Below are 25,838 nucleotides of genomic sequence, written 5' to 3'. Positions count from 1 at the left end.
CGCCGTAGTATTCACACGAACTGCTCTTTAATTAGTATGCTACAGACACCTAACTATAAACCGCTATTGATGGTCTTGCTGGTCTGATACAGTGAGATCACAAAAATCTCTCACCTCTTCGAACACACACATATTTCATTGATTTTGGGGATCAATTTCGCATGACGGCGCGTCTCTGGGTTGTGTCTTTGGAAAGGACAAAGCGTCTCTGCGGTACCTTGTGTGAGCGAGCGCCGACAGCTGAGTCGGTGAAAGAGGCAGAACGGAACTTGTGCTTTGGGGAGCCTTGCCTTCTGCTGCCAGAGCAGCCAGGGAAACACCGCGCTGCGCCCGCAACCCCTGCGGGAGGGCTCCCTGGAGAGCAGAGCGAAGCCCTCCATCTCCCTGGCATCCAGTTACAGTCTCCACCGCGCGCTGCTTGCCTTGCCAGCCTGGGCGCTCGCGCCCGAGCTCATTATCCAACTTGGAACCTCCACGGGGCAGCGCGCGGGGCTGCCGGCAGCCCGGCCAGCAGCCTGAGGAGTTGGCCCAGCTTTTCTTCTTTCATGGTTGTTGTTGCATCCATGCGCTGCAACACCGAACCTCCTCACCAGCCCGCTGAGAGCCTTCCTTGAGGTTCTGTGTTTCCCCCATCCCGAGCCCTGGGCAGTGCTGGAAAAGGTGCAGACCCTGCCCGCCCGGTGCACAGCGTATCTGCCCACTGCTGCTGGTGTCACTCGCTCCCCTGCAAGCCCAGGCAGTGTTGGTCTTGGCAAGTTTGCTCGTATGCCGACAGCCGCCCAGCACTGACCCCAGATGAAAGCGCCTCGGAGGGGAGGACGGGGATTCACACCTCTAACCGGACAGGGAGGAATGCAAACCACATGAATAAAACACCGAGGATGCTCTGCATTTTGTTAGTAGACGCCTGTGGGGCAGCCGCAGCGTTGCGAGCGCTGTCACAGCGGAGGTGGCAGCGCGGCCAGAGAGGACGACCGCGTGAACGCTTCCTTCCGCCTCTCGGAGCAGACCCAGGATGTGTCCCATGGTAGACTCTGTACGGCACGGGCTCGTTTGTACAGCTGCTACTAATGAACACCGCCTTAAGGATCAAATAAAAGAGATGTCCATCAAGTTGACATATTCCTGTTATATATATATATCTATATATATCAATGCTTAATAATAATCAGAGGTGGGAGAAGGCTTATCCCTACACTAAACTAAACTAAACCCTTACACAAGTCTAGCTGATCAGCTGAGCGAAGGCTACAGCTGTATTTTTTACAGGCCTTGACTTCATTTATTTCCCATACAGCCATCCTACGTGGTTTTAAAGATTCTCAACACAGAAGATTTACACAAATGTAAGGGAGCACAGGGAGAATTTTAATTATTCCTATAGCTGCCGAAGCTCTGAGTCAGAGGCCCCAGCGCTTGGCAGCTGACCAGTCTGGGCTTGGTTCTCCCACTTTCATCTTTGCCTGGCAACACTGCTCCAAATAAGCAGGGAGGAGAACGAGGAGGACGCGGCACGTAAGAGACCTACAGGGAAGCTTTTATTTCTCTTCTTAAATTCCTTGGTAAGAGACTTAATAGGGCGTATTTCTGCAGAAGGCTCTTCAACTATTTTCTATCTCAGCAATAATCTTATCTCACGTTGTGGGTATACATGGAGGCACGGAGACTCTCTGTGGTTGGACGGGCATGTTTCACATCGCTCCCCTACCCCTGAATGAGAATAAGCTCTTGAAATTACTTGAATCAATGACCAAGGGAGGAACAAATACAAATGCACGGCACTCAAATTCTTCACTGCCCACAAATTCCCCACTAATATAAGTGATCTTAAAAGGCTGCTGGTAACTCCAAAGGTTCTATGTAACTGCCAAAGTGTATTTCAGGATTATTAGCAGAAATTAACATTACAAAGCATGGCACCCTGTCAATAAGAGACAGCTTGTTTACCATATTCTGTGCTGCCAGTAACCACCGGCAGTTCTCTCCCCTCAAGTTCGCTGTTGGTTATCCTTTTAAAGCTTTGAAAGGATCATATAGAAAGGAGAAGAAACATGCAGAGTTTGCTGTTTTCGAGAAAAGCAAGGTTTGAAAACTTGGCGTATTTATTGAGAAACCCAAGAGCTACTTGGTTTACTTCTCCAATAGTGTGCAAGAAAAACCGGAGTGCAGCTCTCCCCACATGAAGCCTGCACATACGGTAGCTGCCTTCCAGCAAGGGTGCGTGGCCTGCGATGGTCAGGTACCCAACTTTTGGAGGAACGAGGCCCTGTACTTCTTAAGTGGTACCGATTTCCCCTTAGGTCAGCTGGGAGAAAGGCAGCCCTTACATTCCAGGGCTATTTTAACTGATAAGCCTTAGCAATGAGAGTTCCTCCCTCCGCACCCTCAGGACTCCCAGCCCAACAAATTAGCGGAGCAGGACTTGGAGCTAAATTGGGCAACGCCGTGGTGTTTCCCGAAGGCTGCCCACAGCCTCCCCGTATCCTCCCTCCGAGGGCAGGTCTGGACACAGGCTGCCAGCCCTGCACTGCCCAGAGACTCCCAGCCCGGAGGGAATGGAGCAGTCATCCCAAAAAACCCAGGGAACGAATGTGCGCCTCCTGCCACACACCAGGCTGCTGGCTCCCTCGCTGCGAAGCTCTCCGTGCTCAGCCCCGGGTACCACAAGCCCCGCACCCTTTGGGGGTGCTCAGCAAAGACCTACCAGTTTACAGCCCCCCAGGGCCAACGCAGAGGAAGACTTCCAGGCTGGATCCTCCTGGGGAATGAATCTGGGGTGAGGTTTCTCAGCCTAGAGGCCCCGTGGGCACGCACAGAGAGAGACCTGCAGGGGGCCTTGCAAAATTTATAATTAAAACACAAATTTCCTGTGGAGTTTAGCTGCTTCCAGGCCTAGACGGCAAGCAGAGCGGCTTTTTGCCAAAGGCAGACTTCAGGCTTTCACACCGAAACGCTGCCCCAGGCGCCAACTGGAGGAGCCGGCGGTGGCTCTGCTGGGCACCAGCACAGCTGAAGCTCAACCATGGGTCGTCTTCTGCACTGACTGCACAGAGCCTGACTGCAGCAATCGCGTCTCAGGTTTCTCCTGCATTCCTTCGACGTTATCCCACAACACGCTGTTATTAAACTCCGAGACAGATCATTTGAAATGTTGGGTTTTGGTTCGGGTTTTTTTATTGTTTTTTTTTTTTTTTTTTAATTTGTATCCTTCATCGAGATCTGCAAAACGCCGTGGATATTGCTGATTCCCTGCTAACCCTTTCTTGGGCAAACTTCCAGTGTCAAAGTGAAGCTGATTTCAAGCTCATATTCACTGAAGAACATATGGGAAACGTCAGCACTTCAAAATAAGAAATCATGGTATCTTTCTCCAGCTTAAACTGAACTGCTGTCTAGAAGACATCCTCCTAATGTCCCCAACGTTGTTTAGATTTTGTAACCAAGCCAAGTATTTTAGTTGTCACTCTGCTCTTAAATGCCACTTGCAGCCATAAATAAGGTTCTTGCGTGTGATTAAAGGATCCTTTGTTTTAAGGAATATTTATATCTTAAAGCATCTGGGGTTCCTATGAGCCACTTACAAAGTGCAAAGCAAAAACCCCACAGGTCGCACAAACCCAAAACCATCCAGAAAGTTGCATTTCCAAAATTGTTGCTACCATAAAAATTGTTACTCATTTTAAACAAGATCAGTTAAAGCAAGCGCTTTTTTTTTTTTTTAAAAATTCTGTCATTAGACACAAGATGCCTTAGTCGTCTGGGATGGTTTCCCAAGTGGAGAAATCCAAGCAGGTGACTCCAAAACAATGAACAAACCTTCCCAGCATGGCCATACCCCACCAGCACGGGTTGTTCCGCACACACAAATGCCTTCCTACCATTAACGCGCACGGGTTTACAACAGAAAGCAAAAATGACGTTATTAAGGATTAGCACTCAAGGACTTCTCAGGTTTTGATCCATCAGACTCAAGCCATGCTGGACTCCCGGCTCTTTCCACATTAATTTTGCCAGATCTTGGCGAGGCTGGGGATGCGTGACCGCTGCTGGGCCAGCCTACCAGCAGACAGGAGCACTCGCTTTTACGAGGGTTACTGACTGAATTTTAGTAATATTTATCCCTCAAACTTTTGGCACCGGAGCAGATACAAATTCCACCATCCCCAACCGGCGCCTTCAGCTGCCTTGCGAGGCTTGATGTTGATTTCCCTTCCAGAGATTTTGCTTGTTTTTATATAAAACAATTCTTTGGCCCGTACCCAGCGGAGTTTACTGAGCTCCTTGGCACCATTTCCTTCAACAGCCTGTCGGGGGGGGTTAGGCATCCACAGCCACTGGAACCAACTGAGCAGAGCCCTCAGCAAGCTCTGTAGGACTCCCCATAGCCCAGAGACAGTGCTGGTGGGCGGGTGGGCAGTGAAATGGGGTCCTGCTGGTGGGGGGAGCCCCCATGCTGTCCCTGGGGCTCTGGGGACACGTCCAGGGGACTGCAGGGCAGGGGGACGGGGAGTGCAGAGCGGCCAGGCTGGTCCCCGCGCTCGGCAGCGCTCACACAGCAGAGCATGGGCAGGCACCAGCAGAGGGAAGGGAAACGGCGCTCGCTCCACGTCTCGAGGTATGAAATACATCATTCGAAACAGTCCTCATAATTAGGAGAAGTAGCTTGCTGGGGGCGGGGAATACGCGCTATTAAAACGCTGCTCCGAGTGCTGAAGTTTAGCTGAAATAAAGATACGGAGCTGCACCGCAATTCCGATGATGTGCAGGTGATGAGGGTTTAATGGATATGGGCATTTCACTACGCATAACTGTGCTCGTGGTAATTATCCCTTTTTCTTTTTAAGCAGCACGTAAAATAGCCACATAAAGCTTGTGTAAATTTGCACAGGGAAGTCAGGAAAAGCCTCAGCTGCCACGGGTGGCTGTGGCACTCGCTGCACCCTGCTTGCTCGGATGTGTCACCTTTGCCGGCTTCGTGAAAAATAAAAAAAAGAGAACGAGCAGGTGATCGGGAATGACAGGTCTCGGTAAAGTCTGTAACGAGAGCTTGAAGGTTGCCACATGGCCACGAAGTAAAAGTGGTGAACCCTATTAAAGAAGCAACCCTTTCTATCCATTAATTAGTTGAAATAAAGTCACCATTTACCACCTGCTTCATTATTCTTTTTCTAATCTGGCAACTAGGCTTTTATTTAGTCACTTTGATCAAAGGCTGTGAAGTGCCTTTATCTAGGCACTTCAGATAAAAACTGCTAGCAGAAAGGCTACCCCTAAATACTTGATATTATCCAGCCGGTGTTGGGGACACAAGCAGGGAGCCGAGCTGCTGGGGGGACCCTGTGCCACAGGGGCCGTGCAGGCCCCCAGGTTAAGCTCCCTCTACCCATCCCAACAAAGAGCGCCAGGAGCTCGCAGAATCCTGAGCAATTACAGAATTAGGGTATGTTTTATTCCCAGCAGCTACGGAGCCAGGGCACGGCAGCGACAAATAGGGGGTGGCAGCTTAAGGGATGAAGTTTTAGGGGTAAAGTGTTTGGACACGCAGATTCTTGCTAAATCCTGACTCCTCCCCACCATTTTTGGGTAGTTTCTGTATTAACCATTTGTTACTGGTTACAGCAGCAAAGCACAAAGCAGTTCCCATCCCGTATATCTGGCAGAATACACTCGAGGCCACGCCACAGTCTATCGATCACCGTGTGCCTGTCGGGGTAAGGGCAGCGCAACTGTGTCTTATCAGGACGGAGCTGGCGACGACAGGCGTGCAATTGGTAACGAATGGCCCTGCCCCGTGGAGGGACCACACACAGTAACGATGAGATGGTCAAGTCTGACTGAGCGACTGGACGAAGGGGACAACCAGAGGTGAATCTCCAGCACGACAGGGCAACCTCCCCCCACAGGAGAACGATACCCCTTCCCCTCTCCCACCCCTCTTCCTCCTTCATCAATGTCCTCTAGATGCAATTCTTCAAAACAGCTTTTGACAAAACAAGAGGAAAAGGTCACGGCAGTTAGCGTCCTCCTCAGTACGATCCTGTTTGAAGCAATGCACTTTTAGAAATTCCAAGATTAATTACTTCAATTTCAAATTCCCTAGTTCCAGCTCCTGTGTCATGCCAAAAAATATATCTACATATATCTATCCATCCCACAACAGGCTTCTTGGCCATGCTTGGCTCAGTGAAGACCTGAAGATTTGTACTCAGAAGAAAACATATAAAATATGTTTAAAACATGTTGAAATACTGTTTTACTCAAAGTTATTGCTATGGCCAAGAAAAAGAAGCATATTTGCAACTAAAAGCCCGAAGACCTCTAAGGTCTTGATAAAGAAATGCTGAGATCCCAGAGGGTTCCTCTGAAGGTCAGCGTGACAGAAACAACCAGAGACAAAGGGAGGGAAGACAGCTTGCCTTGACATAGCGGCAAGGTCTGGAGAAAAACTCCAAGTCCATCTGCACAGTTCCCTGCTGCAGGTTGTATGTTCGCCTATTTAAAATTAAATGACATTTAGCTAAAATCTGTACAGAGTCTATTGCAGAGTCCGCTTCCCCAGGTGCCCGCAGCGCTGGTGAAAGCAGGGGGATCTGCGTTGTGCCTGCCGGGCTCCAGGCACACCAGGTTCCCCTCTACAGCCTGCAAAAACCTCACTCTGAAGATTTGTGTCTTGTTCCCCGAAACACCTCATGACCACAGGTACAGCACGTTGCTAAAACATTATAGAGCAGACCGTCTTCTAGGTATCCTTTATACTGAGCATTATGTTTTGGAGGGAGGAGGCAGGAGAGAGAATCAGATCTCTCTTCCACGTTAACAGTAAGATTTTTCCAAAGTTGCACATATTTCAAGTTAGTGCCACAATACCAAAATGTGCCCTTTTTGCAACTATACTGAAATCCACAAACTATAAGGACTTATTTTGAAAAGTACCCATATAACGCATGTCCGCATATGCGATAGAGCCTGCCCGTGGCCACACCAGACTACCCGCTGAGTTCAATTTTGCAACCATAAGGCCAGGACAGTATTTGACCCCCCTCTCCCTGTCGACTACAGTAAAAAAGGGCAATAGAAAATACATTATTAGCATAACCATGATGTTAAAAATACATACCAGTATATCCAGGCAGGCTGCTTTAAGTAGAGTTATCTGGTCTGCAATGGTCAAACTTGTAAAGCCTGGCAATCGCTTTGCAAATTCCACTATTTTAATAATGCACTTTGTTGCAAGTTCGCTGAATTTGTCCCAAAGCCCGAGGTCCAGTCGAACCCGGTGATCTGCGCTGGAGTTCTGGAAAGACAGACAGAAGGCACCGTAAATCAACAACGTCCCTTTCAGTAAATGGTTTTTCAAGGGAAAGAAAAAACAACCGAGTATTCCTTCCAGAAGTACTTTCTATTAACATTCCAGGCATTTTCTGCAGCTTGCTGTTGGGATGATGCTGGTTTATAACTTGGATTAATCGCCTGAAAATTCCTTGGATATTTCTCTGTTACTTACGATTGCAGAGGCCATCTGTACAAGGAATACAAATGAACTTAAACATTTCCAAATGCCACTGTCATTATTCTTCCTTGCCATTATATAATAAGTGCATTGAGAGAGACAATTTACAGTTGTACCCCAGAAAATATAAGCGAACAGTGGAACAAGAATATCGGGTCCTCATCTGGAAAAAGCAGCACAATATTTGGAACACAGTTTCACATACTTAAGGTCTTAGCAAATTAGTTCTACTTAATTTATCTGCTCTGTGGCTCTGCAAGAGTTTTACAGCTTTCTCAAGCTACAGTCTCCCATGAATTAAAAAGCATTTTTTTACACGACATTAGGAACACCATGTGCGCTGATGAATGCTATATGCTCATTTGACGGTGTGTCCAACATATACCCTACTGTTTGAGGTGTTACAAGGACATTCCAGCTGCAACTTTCAGAGGCTGTTTCCATATATGCATCTATCTTAATCAAGGCTGTAATTTGCTAGGATGAGTAGCAAATTTGTGTCAAGTTTGTGATTAAACTCATGTTTTCACACATTCAGAATAAATACTTAACCCTTAAAAAAGTTAAACATGTCAGCCAAGAACCGTCTGACTCAGAAGTTACTGTGATCTATCTGACGCTACCCCAACAGAAGATGGGGACATGGGGAGACCTGGTGAGTTGTTCCCAACCCACCCGTGATCGCCGTGGGGTGACGAGAAACGGGTAAGGACAGAGCTCTGAAATACCCGAGGCCACTCTCCTCCTTTCCCAGCACGCAGCATATTCCCATTTTGGCAGCATTTCATCCGATGATGCTGTGTGGGATGCAGCCAGCGTGATGGTCGCCCCCAGTATCTGCTGAACCACCAGGTTCGGTGTGCGTCGCAGCTGCCTTTGGCGTCTGGGCGATCTCCTCTTCATTGCAAGGGGAATCTTACCTGTAGAACTATGCTGGTAATGAATTTGCACAAGGTGCTGAGCTGCAACCATAGAAAACCAAAGGCAGAGTTTCTCTCTTCCACGTCTCATCTGAGCTTGTTGACTAACCAAGAAAGAGAGAGGCATCTCTGAAAAAAGGCCCACCCGGTCCAGTTAGGTACCTAAAACAGGTAAGGGAAAATCCCCTCAGATGGCAGCTTTCTCCCCAGCTGCAGAGGAAGCCAATGTGATTAGCTGCCTTAGCTAGTTGAAGTTAAAATGTTAAATTAACTTTAAAATTCGAGTTAATTGAGAGGAGTCTCAACCTAAAAGCCTAACCGACATGGCAGATGAATAGCCATCGACAAGCATTCAGTTTACACAGATCGCACGTTCTTGGAGGAAACATCTCTAGTGACTCTGCCACCATCGCTGCCGATGGTGAGGACGTCCACCTCCTTGGAAAGCTTTGAAGCCACCAGCTTTCTTCGGTTCACAGGAAGGACACAGGGCCCGAAGAGGTCGACGTGGGGTGAGCTCCGCTTGGCTGTGATGCTCTGTCGCCTGGCTCCCCGGGCTGCCTTCGCAGACGCCACAACCACCATCAGTCATGAAGGGGAAAGTCCTGATGGGTCCCCAAGGGCCCCGCCAGCCCGACATTCACCCTCAATTGCAACAGGGTGGAGATTTGAGATGGTAATATTTACATTAGGACCTTATTGCAAAAAATAAATGGTAACCGTGCTGAACAGTTTGAAGGTGCATACGTGCTCTTCCCCGCTCCCCCTCTTTTTAAGGCATAAGAAACTAACTTAATCATTTTGATTTGAATTTTTATTCTGGGAACTTCCTCTTATTTTGTTTTGTTTTTTTAAATGACAGAAGAAAAGATAGGGGAAAATGTCTTTATAATCCTAAACCTAAAGAATTGCCTTCAAAACGGTCCAAAACTAATGGGTTAACAGTCATTGTAATGCCCTTTGAAACATTTCTTTCGGCTACTGGAGTATGCATCCTTCAGATTTATTTTATTTCATCCTCAAGGACCTTGGTGAAATACAGTACATTGGAGGAAAAATAAGATCAAGATGTGCAGTCATTCAGGCTGTAATTAAATTTAATAGGCAGTTTATCCAGTTCATAGAAAGATGGCATAGCAGAGAGCTACACAAAGCAGAGCCTAAAGCAGGAAATCATTTTACAATAGGGTATCCATCTGGAAAAAAAGACGTTGCATGAAACCAGCAAGTGTGAACGAAATCTTCATCAGTATCATATGAGGTTACTTTATCATGCTGCAGTACCGGCAACGGGAAGTTTGACGTGTCTTCTATTAAGAGTAATGCACGGCCGTCTTAACAAATGTAAATCTAACTCACTATTATGCAAACTGAAGAGAAGGGGCAGTTAATAAAATACAAAATAACCGGGTGTTTTATTACGCCGGGTGCCAGATTCCTCAGCGTTGGAGCTTATATGGTTTACACATTATCTTTGAGATGCTACAAATGGAAAGACTTTTAGCATTTTATTTGGTAATGAATGTAGTCGCAAGCGTCACGGAAAATAGCTGGATTTTTAGCGGCGTTTCTGAATATGTAAAACCAAAACTGACTCAATATCAATGTATAGGTTGAACAATAAAACACGGGGTTAATAAAATGCATGTTAGAAGCAGAAACTCTGATTAAATTTGCCTGGGGATCTCCTCTAACCATGCTGTGAAAAAGATGCAGACGCTATGACTTTTCCTGAATATTTTACTGAAGCAGTTTTTTAGGTGTCTTTTCCAGGAGCAGCCTTGCATGTTTTCCAGGCCTTCGCACCAGCGCACATATGGTGGAACAATACTGTAATACACCCTAGTGGCATCTTTATCAGTGGAAAAGCCCAACCTTGCTATGAAATCCAATTAAACAGCCATTTTTGCCACATAAATTGATCCCATTTTTTCCATCATTTTTGTTTTTTCATTGCAGGCTGCTCTATCCCCACATTAACGATACGGGATGAGGTACTCGCAGAAACATACACAGTAGCAGAATCCCTACCGTCTTTAAAATCCACTTTACAAATGAAACAAGGCTCACAGGGGCACTCTGCCCTAATCAGGAACACTTGCTACGCCTCTTTAGTAAAAGCAGCGATGCACTCCAGCTCCGGAGAGCTCACCGAGGAACAGAGCACACGCCTCCACTCAGACCCAGAATCACAAGAGATATATATATGTGTGTGTGTGTGTGTGTGTGTGTATATATATATATACACACCTATGTATATTCCTCTGCAATGGCACAGAACAATAGCCGTGTAACTTCTAAGCCCAGCACTTACAAAGGACAAAATGCCACCGAGATGCAAAACCTCTTCGCTTCCAGCCAGCCAAAAGCAACCCAGGAGAACCCGCAGCAAAGGTCCGCAGAGTCAAAATTATTTTCTGGTTTATCCTCCCTTTATCACGAGGCTGGATGTAACACAGCTGTAGACTTACAAATAACACCAGTCTCAAGGGACAAGCAGTACAGTTACACTCAATTATACTATAAAGTATGACATCTCCAGAGAAATTACTAAGGCACTCTCTCTTACCTGGATGACAGTAATAAAACAGATCTATTTATGATGGACTTTTGAAATCCATTACGTTTAAACAGCTTGCTGATTCTCATCATCGGCAGAACTATACTTGCCACTGCCCACCAAATGCAACTATTAAGTCAAATGACCCAGCGAATTTAATATGAGTGCTATTCTCCCATTACTTTAAGTAGACTTTTATTAACTATGCAAAGTATGGTAATTATTACAGATTGGGACGCTTTTTCTTTTTAAAGAGCAGATGGATATAAAAAAACATAATGGAAAACGCTTCTCCTAAACCATTTTTGAACAGGTAAAAATACACAATGGGGGGAAAAAACCCCCACCATGTAACCTTTCCTCTGGGAACTGCAGGCTGCAGTGCTCAAGAGCGAGAGGAGCCAGATAACGCACGCCAAATGTCTGAACAGATTTTTTTTTTATGACTGTATCTCTGCAAGGTCTTTTTTACTCCACTCTCTTATACTTAGAATTCTTTGCTCTTCTTAGCAACAAACAAAATCGTGTTTTGAATCAGTCCGAACAATCACGTAACCAAAGGCACACAGGGGCCGCGCTTGCAGAACAGTTTCTGCCGGCCTCTGTCTCTATCAGCACGCCAGTGCAAAGCTCATGAAATTCAAGTGAATCCACATTGATTCAATACACTCACTTCTCACCTCCCGCTTAAAATATTAAATAAAAAAAAACCCTCCAAGGTTACAAAAGCAATCTGTATGCTCCTCAGTGCGAGCGTACCATGCTTCATGACTGCTAGCCTGCAGAACTGGGCATAAAAGCAGGACTGGTGGCAATCTTCTACCCATACTAGTTCGTTATCATCAAGAAAAGTAGAGTGGCATAGGGTTCTAGCTCCCCTTGGACTCAGCATTTAAAAAAAGGGCTGCGTGCTCCTTTTTTTTTTTTGACTTTTGGTCTCTATTTCAAGTGTCTCGAAAGGAAAGTTTATTGCCTGAGCCCTGCCGTTCGATGGTGTTGTCGTCCAAGCACTGAAGCTGTGCTCTTCTGACCAGCACCTAACACCTTCCACCTCCTCGGTTCTCCATCGCTGCAGAAAGGCTTCTCCCCAGCTCCTGGGCTGATGGGCAGCTGGAGATGAAGATGACCCTTATTCCAGCCCCAGCGGTACTCTGTCCCTTCCACCGCTGGGCAGAGACAGTGTTCATAAAAATGAGCTCTTAACACTGAATTCCCACCTAAAAAGCTGGAGTGGTCGACAGACCTCAACTAGATGAGAGATTTAAATATGCCACATTTCACATGGAGACTATGAGAATGCAGCAAGAAGACAGTATTTAGTGCTGCGGCTATTAGTTTTGATACAGCTGTTGAAGGAAGCTGTATCGCTCTCAAAGATTCAAGGTAAGCCAAAAATAACTCTTCCAGTATAATTTTGTTATTGCAACTTGTATAATACCAAAGCATGACAAAGCAGCAGGGACTTCAGCCACGTGCAGCTAACCGCTGTGGACTTCCAACAGACCAACGACAAAACCAAGAAATCCCTTTCCCCAAACTGTCCGATCTGGCCTGACATACGCATGACCAATATCCAGCCTCAGAGAGAATGTGGTCAGGTCATGGTTACTCGGGACCCAGAGACAGACCAGATTCATCCGTTCATTACTGAGATCCAGGTGCTCCCAGTAAAGGTTCTGAAATTCCAACGGGGACATAAACTCACCATAGGGGCCAGCAGGAATCCAAGGACGAAGGCCTCAGTGGTGGGTGTGATATGCAACAAGACCTTCTCCAATTTCATCCACTTGCATCATTTCAAGAGCTAAAATACTAATGACACTTAAGCATCCGACACATAATGCAAGCGTATAGGTGCCCAGGTTTATCTTTCAAACCCTCCAGGATGTTTGGCAAGTACCAGTACGAAGTACCATCACACCAGCTGTGGGGCCCTCTTCTAATTCAGAGGTAACACAAAAGTACGTACCGACATGTTCACGTTGGGAGGTACGCCGAGAAGATTATTCTGGGAGAGCCAGGCCATTTGCAAGGCAGCCTGTGAGCAATAAACTCCGGCATGCATACCAGCCTGGCTACGCGTCCCAGCTGCGGACATGCGATCACCTCTCCTACAAGGCATAAACTCACCGTCTTTGAACCGGGAAGATATTTTTCACACCCGTTCAGAAGCGCTCTCATGTTGGCAGAAGTGTGAGAGCCTGTTCGGAAGATTCTATTCACTCCGAGACGGAGACGTAACCGCACGTGCTGAGGGGAGGGGTGGAGGGCATTAACCCAGGAATTTCCTTGAAAAGACACGCTGTGGATCCCTCCGTCTCCAGCTTTGCCTTCGGTTATCTCACCAGCTGGCTGCTTTCGAGCTCCCAGCCTCGCATGCTGTGCTAGTCCCTGGGGGTCTGCCTGTGCAATATGTACCAGCAACGCCTACGCTGGCTGTTTTGACAGCATTTCACCCAAGCAGGGATAGTGCCACAGAAGCGTGCGGAGGACAGGCACCTTCCCCAGCACCAACCATTTTACACGGGTCTCAAGATTAAATGTGAAAAACGTTTGTGAAAATACTCTCAGCAACGTGAAAAACATGCTTTTTTCCTAACGTCACACCATGTATGCTTGCTTTTCTTGCATTTAAACACAAAGTCTTACACCTAGACCTGAGCGTTTTGAACCTTGCACTCTGTAAATAGATGAATATGCCTTAAAACAGCACCCTGCTCACTGAAGCAGTGAATATTGATGCCACACGGGGATTTGCCCAGATGACTCTCTCAGAAATTTAACGTTTGTTTCGGTAGCAGAGCATTTACTCAAAACAGAGACCAATCCAGCGATAGAGGTATTCCACCTGACCTCCAGGTCGCAGGCCTCCAGCTGAGGAACCATGGAGGACAAGGACCGTGGAGGCAGGTGTCTCCTTGCCCCATCCATGCCGGTCCTGAACTCCTGGCCTCAGCAGCGAGAGCGCATGCTCGACTACTTCAGGACCTTCTGCAGATCCTTCTGAAACAGACAGCGCTGCCACAACCGACAGCAAGAGCAGACCCAGCAAAGTCATTTCTCTACCAACAGGACTCTAAACATTATTGCCTAACAATTATTTTTAAGCATCTCTTTCATTACTGCATTTGCAAACTTGACACTGAATTTTCTTTCCGAAATAAATAACTAAATATCACAGACTTGCCCTATATTTAGCAACTCATATATGTAGAGAAAAAAATTTATTTCCCCGACTCATCCTCTGGAGAAATTCCTACAGCACTGAACTTCTTGATTGGGAGACAATTTTTCATTTCTAAAAGCAGCAAAAGCGTTTGCTGCTTTGTGGTATTTTGGTAGACTGGAAGAGGAATAAACTGCAAATGAGCATTTTGGAAACTGGTTTATACAGACATTTCATATTTTCCTTGACCTTGGTAGCTTTGGGACTGTCATCAGTAATCCAGCAGCATTTAAGAACTCTCTACACCTGCAAAGTTGTAATCTGCTGACGCACAAGCAGAGATCACGTCTTTGGAAGCCAACAAATTTCTAATGAATGATGGCATGTAATTAACTCACGGACTCCAAGCTTGTCTCTTGGCTGGATTAATCCTTCAGACAGTCTCTCGCAACAACACTAAGTAATGCTTATAGTTAAGTGCAATTTCTTTTCTTTAGCACGTATTTGCATGCATACCTACGTTTTTTTAAGGCTAAGGAGGTGCAAGGAGGGCATCTACTTTTGTATCTGAAGCCTCCAAGGCAAAACTCACATCATCCAGGCATATCCAGAACGTATGTGTCACAAACCATACTTACTGTAGTGTATTTTCCCAGCTGGCAGAGAGAAGGGAAGGTTTCCTGGTGAGCTTTTCGGATCTTCTCAGTGAGATCATCCAACTCTGCTGTCATTTCATAGTTTTCTGTGGATTCCTGCTTTGAAGGTTCCTTCTTCTTTTTGTTCCTATCATTTCTGACAGCTAGAGAAAAAGCAGAGAGACAGATCACGCGGTTATTCGGATCACCTCACGTTGCTCTTGCCGCTCAAAACACTGCAAAATGCTTTTATTTTAAACGTGAATCATTTTTAAGTGGAGATAAAAATGTTATATGCACAGACAATACTAACACAAGCTTAATTACTCAATGGTAGGAATTAAATTTAATGGGATAATGATGAAACCAAACTTCCCTAGGTGCTTGCTGTGGACATGCCATCACGCTCTCATTTTATCTCCCTTCCAAGAGAGTCTACTGCAAATTCACATGCACTCTAAGTGTCGCAGTAACTTTGTGAGGTGGGAATTTTTCATTGCATCATTACAGCTGCGCACGGTGAATGGCAAAGTCCCCTGCAGTGACGCAGTGGGCCTTTTATTGGATGTGAACAACACTAAAGAAACACAGCAACTCTCTCTCTTTTTAAACTTCTCAGTATGGAAGATAACAAAATCCATATTAATACAAACTCCACCAAGCAGAAGTTATTTAAAGGGAAAGTTAAATTTGAAAACAGTAAATGAAAGAAGATGAAACACATTTAACTCAAGATCTGAAGATCAAAGGAGAAGTGCAAACACTTGAAAGAGTAAAAATGGCAGTGAAGCTATCTAAAGTTGCTTGCCATCTGCTCCTGCGCTCAGATCAGCCTTCTACCTTCCCCTGGCCATGGGGGATTACTGGAAATATGCATTGTGCAGCACTCGTGCTGTAATTGATTTCCCACATATTTGTGTTTTGTAATAAAATATGACAGCTGCTCCATCACCATGCTACTCTTTGTTCTTTTAATGAAAATAGCTTAATTTTACAAAATGTGCCCAGGAGATAAGTCTATGTCCACAGTATTGCCAGTACTTGTGAATTTTATCAAGAGGCTTGTTGTTAGCTAAAGCTAACGTCTTAAGCGTAACCAGATGCGTAAGGCTTTACAACAAAGCCAAACAAAATCAATCCCTCTCCCCAAAGACTCCGTGTCAATATTAAACGCCCCAAAGACTAAACGCTGCTGGACAAATAAAAACCAATCCTAACATTCAGCGGTGTTCAAAACCTCATGATATTTAAACCAGGGCCCTGAACTCTGAGGGTGCAGCTGGTGGGCTGGGCGCACGTGAGGATGGCCAGGGATTTTAGATGCCAAAGATCTGCCAATTCTTATTTGTACTGTCCCGCCCCAGAAAGCGCATCTCCCTGTGCGGTAAGGAGGGAAGCACAGCAAAAAGGGGAGACACCCAGAGCCACTTCTTTTCCCTCATAGGTTCCCTAGGCCCATTCTCCATGGCACCAAGTCTTCTGTGGTCGCTTCCTCCATGTCTGTCAACCACAAACAAGAGAAAGAGGAGGTTTTGATACAGGCTCATCTACAGCACAGGTTCAAGATGCGTCATTTCTGAGAGAACATGAAGAGCGACATGGGACAATGGTGGGGCAGAAAAGCAGCAGAGTCAGGGGCATCTACAGAAATAATATAGCATGTGTAACAGAAAACAAGGGGTAGGTGCAGTGAATATTGTTGCTCCTTTACGGGGTCGTCAGGCACATACTCCATGCGATGAACGGCTCTGGTTTTCTCGCTGAAGATTTGACTTTCACAGAATAAGAGAATGGTTTGGGGTGGAAAGGACCTTAAAGATCATCTAGTTCCAGGTTTAGGGGGTGGAGGGTCAGACCTCCCTTTCATTTTACAAACATCCCCCTAAAGCCAATGCCCCAGTTTGTTCGCTGGACCCCAGGGCAGAGCGCAAATACAGTCTCTCGCATTGAAAAAACACCCAGGACCGACACATACGTCTCGAGTGCTCCAAACTGCCACTGCACTTCAGAAGTAAATCCTAATCGTCGCTGTACTTGGGAGATAAAAGAGCTCCTTAGAAAATTATGTAAACTCCTACACAACCGCAAAGAGCAATAAGCCTTTGTAATAAAGCCCCATTTACTTATAGCTCTACGAGCTGATTGACAAATTTGCCAAACAGGCGGCCTAAAAACTACTTATCTCAATAGCTTTGAACTCCTCGTGGAAGACAAACGTTATTTAGGCCAGGCTTCGGAGCAGCTGCCAAGAGCTCCCAGAGACCAGGAGATAACTCTGTCAGGAACCGCACCACCGCTCCCGTGCTACCCCGGCACAGCTCCCTCTGCAGCTGTACCTGAAGTCCCTTCCCCTCCAAAGGCCACCAGAGAAAACAGCTGCTGGTCAATTCACACTACCAAACTGGCCCAGCTCTGTCGTCTTTCTTTTGGGGCACAAATCACTAAAGGGCAGGAAGGGGAGAATTAACATGTCCTGAAAACTATTCACCGTTACATTTTTCTAAAATTTTGATACAATTTTTTCTACAATTCTGATAGCCTTTGTAATAACAATAAAACCTGAATAACGTTTATCACCTTCTTTTATGTATACTTTTTATATTTCCAACATTTGTCTTTGCTAAGGTTGCATCAGACACATCAGTGTTTCTATATTCCCTGTAAGACAAAACAATAAAGTGCTGACATATAACACTCAGGCTCCAAAAATACGAAGAATTGCAGTAACATTGAACTATTACGCAGATTCAACTACAACTATAATTCAATGCAAAAAAAAAAACAAAAACAAGAGAGAGAGAAAAAGACTGAGACAACACTATGTTTAAAAGAGTTAAATAAAAACATATAAACACACACATTTACCCAGTAAATTTAAAAGCCATCACTGCTCTGGGAACAGGAACTGTCATACCGCATGTGGGAAAGGTTTTGGATTACAGCTTATGCTTATATTACATAAATCACACCTTTTTGTATCTTGATCTTTACATGCATATGATCACATCAATCCCCGATGCAATTCCACTGCCTTTTAATGATGATATGCTGGTGATGAATCTGTGTCACAGTTAATGCTGCCGTAGAAAACTCGGGTTATGAATTTCATTACTTGTGCACTAAATTCTGACCAAACGGCTGCATTATTTAAGAGCTTCCGACAGGGGACAGTATGGAAGCTCTCTTGCCCTGTGAGAAATACTGGAAGTTAAAAAACCCTAACCAAACAAACAAGGTGGTGGGGAAAGAGAATGAAAAAAGGTGTATCTTTGTACGTGAGGAAGCCACGTCTTGGTGCTGCTCGGACGGCTGAGCAACGCACGCCCACGCCTGAGCACGTCTACTTCGATCCATCTTCCCATGACTGCTCCCCTGTCCCCTTGACACACACGCCAGGACTTGCCTTTCCACACCCAGAAACCTCCAGGCAGCCGCGGCAGGGTTCATAAGCTGGCAAAGGCACTTTCCATTGCCTCAGCTTTCAGGAGCAGCCCCCTACCCTCAAACGTCCATCCCCCTTAACCTGGATGGTGCAGGGGCTGAACATCGTCTCTTCTCCCATCCATTCTGTTCCCCTCACCCCAGGTTTGCCGCTGCCTTCCTCAGCCTCAGGCACATTTTTCCCTCTTCTGCTTGAAGCGATGGGTAGGGCACGAAAGCTGCGGGAGGGAAGGATGCATGTGTTTTTCAAGAAAAGCAGGGCCTGCTATAGATGAAACTAAGTATAGGAAAGACACAAACATCTCTCGGAGGACCCCAGTGCTCTCATTTAGCAACCACGCAGCAATTCTCCTGCTTGAGCGGGATCATTTCAAGCATGTCGTAATGCTGGGAATCATCCAGTCTTAAACGTAAGCCCCGCAGGTCCACCAGACTTAGTCACCGCTTGGCCTAAGAAGAGTCTGGGATCCAGCCCAAGACATTTAGGCAGTTTCTAGATAATCAGGTAAAATTTTGGAATAGCGAGTGTTCGTACCCCTCTTTGTCAAAGGTGGCACAAACCCGCCCAGCGAAGAAGCTCGCAACACAGTATTTCCAATTACTTGTATAACCTTTGCTTCCCCAGATGCCCAGAAGACAGTTAGACAGCACCTTTCATATATTATAATGATTAATCAGCTATAAATTCATGACTTGAAATGCTATGATTGCAGTTTTGCCTTTCGGAGATCCCCGTGACCTTTGAAGAGCTCTGTGTACTAGTTAACTGGTTTTGTTCCTGTAGCGACAGCTACTAGTGTTTCCAGTTAGTTTGCATTCCTGTAAAACCACACTTCTCTTGTCATTAAATATTTTGGAAGTTACTCATTAAGCTAACAAATCTCAAAAGCACCATAAAGCACATAGAGCAAGTCAGTAACTGCACAGCACTGGGCGCAGGGTAGGTTTTCAAAAAAGACTCCTTTTGTTTGCGAGCGTTGATGAGAAGAGAAATCAGAGGTGAGCTGGGGCAGGGCCGCTGCGGATCTGCCAACTCTCCCCTCCGGGCAGAGACTCGCTCTCCTGCACCTGGGGAAGCCATGGGTCCCTTGCCCAATGCCAGGCAGCCTGGGCTGCCCGACATCGCGGGCAAGTGGTGCCACAGGCGGGTGGTAGGGACAATGGTAAGCACTGCACCCGGGGCTTCCAGGAGCACCAAGCTGCTTGCTAGGGTGGAAACCCGCAGGTCTTGGTCATCTCCTTTACACTCTGACTTCTCCAATTCCAGCAGCAGCTGCTAAAAATGTCTAATTCTGGCAGAATTTAGCAGCTGTGGACCATTTCAGTCAAATATGCAAAACACTTACTTATTGCCACTGCCAAGTTTGATCCCTCAGGATAAATGCCCCACACATACCGTGCGTCATCCTTCTCCCCATCACCCTTCAATAAACTGTGCTCAAGGTGACAAATGGCAGCCCCTAAGGACATCTTTCACAACAGCCACCTTGAAAAACTTCGAACCAAGAGAGATTTAGCATCCTCGATGCCACTGCTCCTGCTGGACCAGGCTCTCCCACCCCACGGACAAAGCCAGCATCCAGCTGCACATCACACGTGGCTCCCATGCCCAGGAGCTGGTGGAAGAGGGCAGAGAGATGAGGGACCTCAAGGAGGTTGATTTTTCCAGAAAAGGAACAAAATAACCATCTTGAAAGCAAGACAATCACACTTGACAAACTGATGCACCACCAATTCAGAATGGTAAGGCTCCTGTTCAGGTTTTAGCAGCAATGCAAACGCAAGCCAAACATAGCATTAAAATATGCAGAACACCAGGTCGTTAGAAATAGATTGGCTTTCCTAGGTCGTGATTTCCAGATGAAATAACGTTTTCTTTTAGGCAAAACTGCTCAGTCTTTAAAAAAGAACAGGAAACTATCTTAAAACAAATCCCCATGCCAAAACTGAGCTTTGACGTATGGAGAAGGATCGGAGGCAGAGCACGTTTCAAATACAAAACTCTCGTTTCTAATGGACAAAGCCAATAACAAGTACACAGTCATGTAAGGGGCTTCGAGTACAAAAGCGAAACACACTGGAAACTACATATTTTGTAGCTGATTCAGAGAAATCAACCATGTCAGCTGTCGGGTACAATTGCCACAAGAAAGCATCTCAAATTAAGTGAGATAGTATCACTCTACAGACACGTATCAAAATTAACAGGGAGCACAGAGAAACAATCATGGAAGGCATTTCATAAGCACCTGGCACGCTATCGTTTTTCCCCAGGCACAGAGGGAGCACATATATTACAGAATTCAAGCCCGCCCCTGGTTTCCTATTGAGAAATCACGTTCAGCTATGGCAAACGCGCCCCGACCAACGCTCCAGGACCTTCAGTTCAACAACAGGGAAAACCACCCCAAATCCAGGGGACATTGTCCTGCCGGCTGCCTTCATGTACGCTGGCTCTTCCAGCCACTGGTGGTAGTTTTTTTTAATTTTTTTTTTTTTTTTTTTTTTTTTTTTTACGAAGGTGAATCTGAACTCTGCCTTACTGCTTTGTATTATTCATTACATAATTGCTCTGTTTTATTAGAAATATGATCTATTATAACCTTGAATACGGTAACTTAAATGACATTGAAAATTAGATTATTCTGATTATTAGAGAAGTGAGAAAGGTACTAAACATTTGTAAGGCTGATAATCAATCAGTGTATCCATCTGAGTGCAATAAAAATCAATCAGGAGCTAGTGCGTTTAAATCTAATTTTTTAAGCATGACATTTTCTTCTGAGTTTCTTTTTTAAATGTCACCCTCTTCTACAACAGTGATTGATTCTATCCCCAGGGACAGTTAACTCCAACTGTTTTATTCATTGCACCGAGCTCTTGTATCCACAGTCTTTTCTAAATATCAAATTAATGACAACAATAATATTTTCATCAAAACGTGAAATTCAGAAATACACATTCATGGAATCAAAAGAGCAAGAAGCACAATGGTACATTTAAATTGGTTCAAATATGAGGGACCCTTTAACTAGCAAGTGGTGTGCTTTAACACAGAAAATCGTGGAATTTTGTGTCCCTCCACTTCTTCCCCCCCCCCCATAAAAGACAAGGCCAAGGATTTGCTTGTTTAAAACATAATTCATTTAGAAATGTTTCAGTAGTGAACAATGAATCACTAGCTATAGGGAGTCTGTGAGTAATTACCTATGCCTCCAAAATAACCTTATTAGGCTATTGTAAGTATAGGGGAGACCTTTGATACCTATAGCCTAAGGGCCTCTATTTTTCCATTCACGCACAGGGGATTTATATGGTTATATCCTATTATAACCGACGAAAGCAACACATCTCCCATTTATGTATGAGGATAACTGCGGGGTTAATATATCAAGAACTGAGTTATAAGAACAGGTTTCATTATATGAATGAAAGATACAAATGGATGCTCTACAGCTTTATTTAACTGGCCTGAAACTTGATCTGTGGTTTCAAGGATTCCATCAGCCTGAAAATTTTATTTTTGACATGAAATTTGGCACCTGATATTGTCACATCCCCGAAATATTAGTAGATGGAATGAGCGAAAATGGAGCTTCTAGTCCCTTGAAGAAAAACAATACTAACTGAACTCAGATGTAGGACCAAAATTGGCAAGCCAATGCAGAATAACAGGCTGAGAAAAATAACCCTTGAAGACAGCTAAAAGATATGGCTTTGGTATTCTTTTTTTTTTTTTCCAAATTTATTTTAAATTATTATTTTTATTATTTCACTTTACTATCATTTAAGGGCTTTTTTTTTTTCTCTTTTTGATTTTAAGACATCCAGAAGCAAAGCCAACATCTATCACACTTTGGATATCTAGAACTGCCAATCCAAGATGTGAAACCACAGCTGAAGGTAAAAAAAACTGGTTCTAAAGGTGCATTTGGCTTGAATATTGCAGATGGCTCCATAAAGTGCTTCAGACGGAAAAAAAAACCCAACAAAACAAAAGCCCATAAACTGTTCCCAGGTCTATGAATATACCAGTAATGCCTACCTTTGTATTGACTACAGTATTTCAGGACTGCTTCAAGTTCTGCAGAAGATGGCAAACACAATAACAACTGCCCAAAGAATAAAGATAGGGACTCCAGAAATACAAATGAAAACAGCGCCCCCCCCCCCAAAAGACCAGGTCCTAAGAACAAATCAGTAATTAAGAAGTAGCAAAATCAGAAAGAAAGCAAACAAGTCGAACAAAACTAGAAGAAAATGTGTTTGGCAGCATGTGGGCATGGGCTGGCAGAAGAGAAGGAAAGGGGAGCAGCTGAGTTGGAGCCAGGATGTACAGAGACCAAAATCCACACCAGGGGCTGAATGGAGAGCAGACTCCTCCACCTGCCTTACCATGTCCCTACACATTGCAACCAAAGTAGGAGGAGAGACTGAATTATACATTTAACGATAAGCTGTTTAAATAGTATTTGCCCTGCGATTTCCATTTTCAAAGTGCTTTAATATCATCAACTAATTGCCAGTCTGAAATAGGATAATGCACATACCCTTAGCAGCTGAGACTGCTTGACTAAGACAAAATTTACTCACTGATATGTTTCCATCTGTATTTCACATAGGCATCACCTCAAGTTACTTAATATAGTCAGAAATTCCCATCTGTGAGATGGAGCGTCTCCATAGGCAGACCCCACAATGTCCCCATGCATCTTGCGCTGCCGTTGAATTAATCTCCACATCTGTCATTCCCTCCTCGCTCATGCCCTGCCCCATCTCTCCCTGTATTCTGCATGAAATCCATCACTTCCTTACTCTAAATGTAAAAACTGCAATTTTTATTAAGAGCTACCATGCCACCTGCAACAGGTTTTGCAGAGTAATAGCATCACCCAGTGGATATTGCCAATCATCCCTTTTCCCTGCCCAGTGCAGGAATGGGAAGGAGCTTTGGGAATCAATCACTCCACTGTGGGAGGTTTCCCAAACTCAGGGGGCTTCTGCGGCTATCCCACTTCCCAGTGCCAGCCTATGGAAGAATCCCCAAGAAACTAAAAGCCTCAGGGAAATGAAGTATTGTGCTTACTGTCTACTGTTTCAGCTTCAAAATCCCAGTGGATTTACTAGTAGCTTCTGTGGCAGTCTGGATAAAATTCTGCATACAGCTGGTTAAACTGAAATACTCTGGGGAACAGAAAGATGGCTTTTCTGGAATTGCAGTGTCTTAACACATTAGCTAAAAATACACAAGACCACAAACACAATGTGATTATTCTTTCTCTTCCTTACAGCTGAAGTGACCAAGTCCATATACAGCAGCTGAAAACCGCTTCTAAATACTAAGCCTGAAATTAAATTTCTATTAAGCTATAGGGCATTTGTTTTACCACAGGCTGGGTAAAGAAAAAACCTCTAAATTTCAAACTCTGAACTTTCAGTCAGAAGTCACTAAGAGGCCATTAAACCTGTCTCGTCTGATTTCAGCTGTTCAAGTGCCCTTTCGAGCTATCTTCTCAAAGCAACTGCCCTTTTGAGCTACAATCTTGAAGCCTAGTACACTAACTCTTTATGGATAACCAATTACAGGCAAAAATACCCCGAATCTGACCTTTCTCTCCAGGGTCACCAAAAGGTAAACCAGACTCCTCATCTACAGATATTACATTAATTTCTTTTAGGAGACAGTCATGGTAGCACGATGCCTCGCAACTGGGAGAAGCTGGGGTTATCCAAAGTCATCAATCCAATTTTTTGGGCATTATCCAGGACTGCTGATGGCCAGGGAAGCGCACGGCTGTACACTAAGACTAGACACTGCACCCTGTTCCTGCCCGCTGCCTGGCCTGACTGGAGCACTTCGTTCACTTCAACCTGCTGCAAGTATTTTATTTCTCACCCTAACGTGCACAGAGGAGAAGAACATGACTTGCTTTTTACCTAACGGGAAAGCTACCTACCATGACAAATTGCAGCCTCTTTCCTGACAGCGCCATTAACGGACCCCTTCAACAAAACAACTTTCCATAATAAGGACATTCATTCCATGTAATGAATGAGTCTCAGCTATGGGACAAATCTAGGCGTTCTGACTACATACGATAAAACAGACTTTAGGGGACAGCAAATGGAAGGGCTACAATTCTGTCAGGGGAGAAAAAACAGGAGGTGAGCTGGAAGACCCCCTTTCCCTTTGCTCACACATGGCCACTCGGCTCCCCGAGCAACGGCTCCCCAGAAGGAAGAGCAGAAGTTCAGGAGCAACACCGAGACGGCACGCCACCTGCATTTCTGCCTTTTATTACAGCTGGTTTCATGCAGTGAATGCAGTTTGGCTTTCCCCAAACAGGGTTCAATCCTACGTTATTTACCAGAATTCAAAATAACAGCCTCAACTTATCACCACCGCTGTTTTTGTCTTGCAGGGGTGCTGTTCCACCGATCACAGAAGAGTCCTATTAGTGTAAAACTACAGTAGCGTAGTAGGAGATCAGGTCTAATATCTGTACCTGCAGATGGATAACACCGCATTCATATCTAAGTTTCATTTCTTTGTTTTGCCCCCAAGGCTAAATTTCACATTTGTACCTCCTGGTGCCTTGTGCAATTGTGTAAAGGTGCATCGAGCGAGCGAGCTGCCAACTGACAACACATCTGAAGAGGCTTTGCGTGCACGGTGTACTTCGTCAAGCACAAAGAACTCACTGCCTCCCGTAACCGTAAATTGAGCTCATGAAGGCGGAGGAACAGTTGTTCCCGGCACGTTTTAAGAAAGGGAGCCGTAGTCTTGAATCACAGCGTTAGCCCATGTTACAGCCTCGGCAGCTTGCAGCCCTGGCCTCCCACTAGGCCAGGGATAATAAAAGCAAAGAAATAGCTCAGCTACTGTTTACCTATTCCTCTGAAGCTAATGTGGAAAACACGCCATTATGAGCTTCCGCAAATTCCTTCCGAAGGACAAAGGCTTGTTGATACTCCTACTACTAAAAGAAAATTAAAGTAAAATAAAAAAATTAAGATCAAGAGGTTATTTCCTGGCTCCTGAGGTGCCAGGGCTGGCCCCTGAAGTGGTGGGCAGCGGGGATGCGGCTCCCCAGCCATGCTCATCCTCCTGGCCCGGGCTCTGCTCCCAGCCGGCTGGAGCTGAACGACCTGCTCCATCAGGAGAGGCAGCCCAGGAGCAAGAGAAGGGAAGAACTGTGTTACTTAACCAGGTGGACGTAAAAGCTCCAGAAGATCAGCCACAAAATTCACTGTTTAAGCCTCATATCCATGTGCGGTCCAACGCAGCTGGTGGGCATGTATCGGCACCTGCCCATGGGCTTGGTCTGCAGCTGGGGGCGATTTTTTCATTAATAGTGCCTGTCATTAGGATTGTTTTGCCGCAATACTAAAAGAATGGTTTTATCAAATGGTAAAATAACATGCTGAAACAACGCTATTGCATCCGACTGCATTTTAGCGTGTTGTTTGCTTCCTCTCCCTTCCCAAAAGCTGAGCAATTGGAATAAACAGTCTGCAAATCTGTTGATTTGTTGTTGGGGTGGGGTACTTATTTTATTTTTTTTTAAGATTGCATCATCTTTTTTTTCCACAAACCATAACCTAA

At 45.2% G+C, this 25,838-nt stretch overlaps 1 protein-coding gene across 7 annotated transcripts in view; it reads right to left on the bottom strand.

Moving 5' to 3' along the window:
- Positions 1-25,838, bottom strand: part of RARB (retinoic acid receptor beta) — a 333,265-nt gene that overhangs the window by 7,740 nt on the left and 299,687 nt on the right. For all 7 annotated transcript variants that reach the window (XM_074575050.1, XM_074575051.1, XM_074575053.1 and 4 more), the window contains 2 exons: positions 14,795-14,955; positions 7,118-7,294 (listed from right to left, as the gene is read on the bottom strand). In XM_074575050.1, coding sequence (XP_074431151.1) covers positions 7,118-7,294; positions 14,795-14,955 — 338 coding nt within the window. The remainder of the gene's footprint in view (positions 1-7,117; positions 7,295-14,794; positions 14,956-25,838) is intronic.

Source organism: Larus michahellis, chromosome 2 (genome assembly GCF_964199755.1).
Source record: "Larus michahellis chromosome 2, bLarMic1.1, whole genome shotgun sequence".
Taxonomy (NCBI): Eukaryota; Metazoa; Chordata; class Aves; order Charadriiformes; family Laridae; genus Larus; species Larus michahellis.
Note: the sequence above shows the minus strand (reverse complement) of the source record. Positions and strands in the feature narration are given on the sequence as shown.